At 48.2% G+C, this 5,076-nt stretch overlaps 1 protein-coding gene across 2 annotated transcripts in view; it reads left to right on the top strand.

The window, feature by feature from the left end:
• The first annotated feature begins 712 nt into the window (after positions 1 to 712).
• The window catches only part of LOC102979301 (zinc finger protein 549-like), a 12,067-nt gene continuing 7,703 nt past the window's right edge, over positions 713 to 5,076 (top strand). Inside the window, exons 1-3 of one of the 2 annotated variants that reach the window (XM_024116996.3) lie at positions 713 to 950; positions 1,674 to 1,752; positions 3,802 to 3,840. In XM_024116996.3, the coding sequence (XP_023972764.2) occupies positions 3,808 to 3,840 (33 nt within the window). In that variant the 5' untranslated portion in view covers positions 713 to 950; positions 1,674 to 1,752; positions 3,802 to 3,807. The remainder of the gene's footprint in view (positions 951 to 1,673; positions 1,753 to 3,801; positions 3,841 to 5,076) is intronic. The other variant, XM_028478383.2, reaches the window with a different exon arrangement.

Here is a 5,076-nt window from a genome sequence, read left to right as displayed (position 1 = left end):
ACCCCCCACCCCCGTGAAAAATTGTCTTCCACGAAACCGGTCCCCGGTGCCAAAAGGGTTGGGGACCGATGGCCTAGCCCGACATCTTTTTTGTTGCTACTTAAATGTGTGTCCCGAATTGCAATTCTTTGATCCCAAGGTAACACGTTGTGCTTGATCCTCTCAGGTTAATTTAGGTTGACAGTATCCAGTATACAGTTATGTTTTCTAATTTCATGTATTTTTTTTTAGCCAATGATCAACATACTTTACTGCACATAATTCCCTTTTTTATTCCAAAATCTTATTAACTTTGTTTTTCTTATTTGAAAATGCTTCCAAGGTTTTCATAAGAAACAAAAACAACAAATAAGGACTCTGGCTTCTCTCAGTCTTTACACAACTGGAATGCTTTTTTTCTAATCTTGTATCAACTTTTATGTTGAGAAATGAGAGTTAAATCAGAATTTTAAAAAGATTATACATACAGCGTTTGATGGGTCTGCTTTGATGTGTTGTTCTTCCCGCACGGACTTGCCCCAATAGTGCCCCGGAGTTTGGGGGAGGGTCTCCTCCGCACCCGACTCGCTGGACCGAAGGGAACTACATTACCCAGGAGACTGTGTGCGGACCGGCCTTGTTCTCCACACCAGTGAAGGCCCCGAACAGGGGCTCTTCCGGGATTGTGAACTAGGAGTGGGCGGGACTTCCGGCTCCTTCCTGAAGGAGGTCGTTTGGCTGCTTTTGCTGCCGTCTTCAGGACCCGAGGCTGAGGATCACTCGGTGGAGCCGAGCCTAGAGAAACTGGGAAGAGCCCCAGGGGCGCGTCCACACTGCCCAGGAGTGAGTGGGTTGCGGAACCCGCTTCCGGGATTTTCGGCTTAGGTTTCCGCCATTATCCTGTGCGTCTCCTGGCACCACCGCGCCCACAGGGTCCTATGTCAACCAACGCGGTGCAGGACCCGGCCCAGGTGACTGTTCCGCCCCCCCTGACCCAAATCCTCAAGCCCCCGGGGAGGGTCTCCTGCTCAGGGCACTGGGGTTCAGTCCCCCGCTTCCAGAACTTTAGGTGTGCGTGTGTGGTGGTCTCATTTCTGACAGGCTGTGTGACGAAGTGTGGAGCGTGTTAAAGGCTGTGGCCTTGGCCCGTGCAAAGCCTTGGAGGTGCTCAAGAGCCGGGAGCATTCGGGAAACCTGGGGTTTCAGTCATTTCTGCAGGGAACAGAGAATTTAGGGAGAAGTCAACAGTCTGGGCCAACTGTCAGCATTCTGGGAGCTGTGGAGGGTTGTGAATAAATCAGGAACACGGTCTGAGTTAGAATTTTAAAGTATTCCAAAGGCCGCTCAGGGGAGAACAGACTGGAACAGACTGGGTTCTGAGGGTGGAGGCAGGGAGACCTGGGAGAGCCCAGTGCATTCCACTCCAGAAGAGTAAGGTGACTTCTGGACCAGAGTGGTGTCTATGGAAGTTGTTGACCTGAAACAAATAGACTGCCCGCTATTTCTCTTGAAAAGATGGTTTCTCCCCTCCGCCCCTGTCCTCCCCCCCATCGTCCCCACCCACCATCATTAGGGAATTGCAATTGGGGTGTGCAGCCATGGTGAGCTATCACTTTTATGGAGATTAAAGAAGGACGTTAGAAGGGCTGTAGCCACCAAAGAGTCCATGGTTTATTTGTTTGTTTGTTTTAAAGAGTCCATGGCTTTTCATTGGCTGAGTCCTTTCCAGGAAAGAAGGAGTCTTCATCCTTTTGGATTCCGTTATTGTTTCAGGTCAGTTAGGGCTGACCCCTTCTGTTGTGCCAACTCTAATTGAGGTTTTGTTTACTAATTTTTTTACGAAGGAATATAAGTAATAAGATTCTCAATAATTCTTAAAGATAATTGGCAGGATTTCCTGGTGCAGTGAATGTGGTTCTGACCTAAGGACAGAGTAAAGGACAATAAACGTTTTCTTTTGGCTGAGCATCTGGAAGACTTGAGACCAGCAACTGATGTGAGAAGTCAGTTTTAGGGAGAGATTAAAAGTTGGATTCGGGACATGCTGCTTCTGAGATTCCAAAGTTGAGGTAACATAGGGGCCGGTGGAATCTGTAGTCTGGAATTGAAGGAGGAGGTCTGTGGCTCACCTGGACTCCGGCCAAGTCTGAATCTCAAATTTAAGAGGAAAAGTTTGGTCACTTTTCTGGGAAAGGGGACCTGAGATGAAAGAAGAGAGACCTGGGGCTGGCGGGCAGCGCAGAGTAGGTGAGACTTTCTGAGGCTACCTGAAGATGGGAGGGTCCTGTGGTTCCAGAGCTTTCTGGGGAAGCAAGGGTATAAGGAGTAAGGAGTCTTGCCTGGGATGGAGATGGAGAAGGAGGTGTGAGTTTGTGTAGATTCACTCCTCTGAACACTTAGCCGACTGTGCATTTGTTTTCGAGCCAGCAAAAAGTGGGCAATGTTGACCAGTCATTGAAGCCCAGGCCCAGTCAAGGGCAGAGGTGCCTCAGCTCTCCCAGGAAACTACAAAGTTAGAAAGGTATAGATTTAACAAGTTAATCTTGTGTAAGCAAATAATAACTGCTTAATATGTCTGTGTATAATAATAATAATTAATAAATATATATATATATAAAATTTAGTTTTTGCCTTGGGCTCTTCACATAGACCTCTGAACCCCTTGGAATTTCCTGGGGGTTAGGACTTTTTTTCACAACTAGCCCCTTTTGTCACACAGGAGTTTATTACAATGAGGTGACTTAGAGCAGGGCCCCTAAGTAGACTCAGGATGGGACTGGTCACCAGAAAAACCAAGCAATTAGAAGTTTATACTGCCCCCCATGCCCCCAACCCTGGGGCCTCCCAAGGATCAGAAGGAAACTAGAGATTAGGTATAAAAACTGCTGACGAATGAAATTCAAGATTCCTTCAGATTGGTGAACACATTGAAATTGTGGAAGTGCTAGGAGGGTGGCATGTACTGAAAGGGCCTGGAAACACCCTGGTGCCCTCTAGCGCCCCCCCCTCCAGACCTAGATATCTCTTCCATTGCGCTGTTCCTAAATTGTATCCATTACATATAATGGATATATAATATATATATATAATATATAATAAACCAGAAAAATAAGAAAACTGTTTTCCTAACTTTTGTGGGTCCTTTTAGCAAATTATCATAAGTTAGGAAAGGTTCATGGGAAATCCTGAATTTGTAGCCAAGTAGAACAGAAGTACCGTTAGCCTGGGAACCAGACATTGCAACTGGCCTCTCTAAAGAGGGCAGTCTTGTGGGACTGAGTCCTTAAACCTTTAAATTCTGTCCTTAACCTCAGGTAGTGTCAGAATATGATTAAATGTCGGTCACCCAGTTGGTATCATAGAATCAGATCATTGGTGGTGGAAGAGACATCATATATTTGGTGTTAGGGAATCACAGAAACCTCAAGGTATTGATTAAAAGTCACATTTATATAATGACTTGAAAAACATGTAGGAAATACCCAGTTTTCAAAAACATTTACAGAAATGTTAATCCTGTGTTCTGTAATAACTCAGTCTTAGCATCAGATATGCACTAATGCATTTGATGTCTACACTAACATCATGAGATAGGCACCATAAATATTGCCATTTTACACATAAAGACACTGAGTCTCAGGGAGGTTGAGTCTTTTTGTTCAGGGCCATAGAGTTGTCAAGTTATAGCTCTGAAGACTGAGCATCTGAGGTCAGAGGTCAGCCTGAGATCACTCATCTCCAGGAGAAGGAAGGGAGGAAACAGTTCAGCCTTTACATCCACACCATGATCACCTTTATCTCAGATCCTCCCTCTTTTCACAGGTTCCCATGGTAGCAGCAGCATTTATGGTCCCTGGACAGGTAAGTGGAAGAAACCCCAGTACCTACCCAGATGTCATCTCTCCCCCTGGTCCTGACACACAGATATAGGAGACAGTGTTGTCCTGGGATTGTGGGCCCTTAGGTCTGGGCCCTGGTATCATCTCAGGCACAGGATCATTAATCAAAGCCAGCAGTTGTATGGAGGTGTTCCCATGTGTCCAGTGGAGAAGGTCAAGTGGTGACATGTCCTTGGGCACAGCCTGGAGATGAGACTGAGAGGGGAGTTTTCAGGGTACTGCAGGACCCATGACGTGGGCTGATAAAGACTGAGGGCATGAGTCATCCCTGGGATGGCAGCCTGAGGAGCTGGGCCTCTCCTGAGGGGGCGGGTCCATGCCACGTTGGCCGCAGAGGAGGGAAGTGCTCTGATGCTGGGTCTGAACAGGCTGCTCTGCCTGCCGAGAGGAAGAAGACTGGGGGTGAGGGTGGAGCCAGGGGCCCAGTGGAGGACACAGTCCTGGTGAATGTCGATTGTGACTGGATCCTGGCAATGACTGTAGCAGGAGAGGAGGTGAGTCTCTCAATCTTCTTTGTAGTAGAGCTGATTTTCTGTTGTACAGGATGAGAGAGAGTAGTCTGACATGACCCCAGGATGTTTGCCTCTAGGTGATGGTGGGGACACCATGTCTGAGACGGGAAGTCAGAAGTAGGAGTAATGGACAGAAGGACTGTCCAGAGTTCCATGTCCCCATGTTGAGTCTGAGATATTGCTGGGGTGTCTTGCGGGAGGTGTCAACTGGGCCACTGGAAACACACCTGGAGTTCAGGAAAGGTGGGGTTCAGGATTGAAGATATCCCTGAGCAGGTGGATGGCATGTGGACCAGGTCAGATTCCAGGCCCTCAGGTCATGTGTGGGTGCCATGAAAGTTGTAGGGTGGAGAGGGTGTTCTCCGTGGACTGGCTCACCTCCCTGGGCACGGGGACAGAGGTGGCTGTCATCACTAAGATGGATGAGGCAGTGCAGTGACCATGAGTGTGTGTGGGGTGGCAGTGGCCTCGGGGGAGGTCCTGGTCATGGCACAGGATTCGAAGGGGTGGATAAGGTATGGATTGAGAGGCAAAGCAGGAATGGAGGTCAGATGACAGGGAGGTAAGGCCTGGGGCATTGTTTCCCCTCCACAGGCTCAAAGTCTTGTGATGACTGCTTTTGGAGCCTGAAGAGAGAGAGACTGGACGACAGACCAGCTGAGGGCAGTAGAGCGCAGCTGGGACAG

This window comes from Physeter macrocephalus, chromosome 17 (assembly GCF_002837175.3).
Source record: "Physeter macrocephalus isolate SW-GA chromosome 17, ASM283717v5, whole genome shotgun sequence".
NCBI classification, from domain to species: domain Eukaryota; kingdom Metazoa; phylum Chordata; class Mammalia; order Artiodactyla; family Physeteridae; genus Physeter; species Physeter macrocephalus.
Note: the sequence above shows the minus strand (reverse complement) of the source record. Positions and strands in the feature narration are given on the sequence as shown.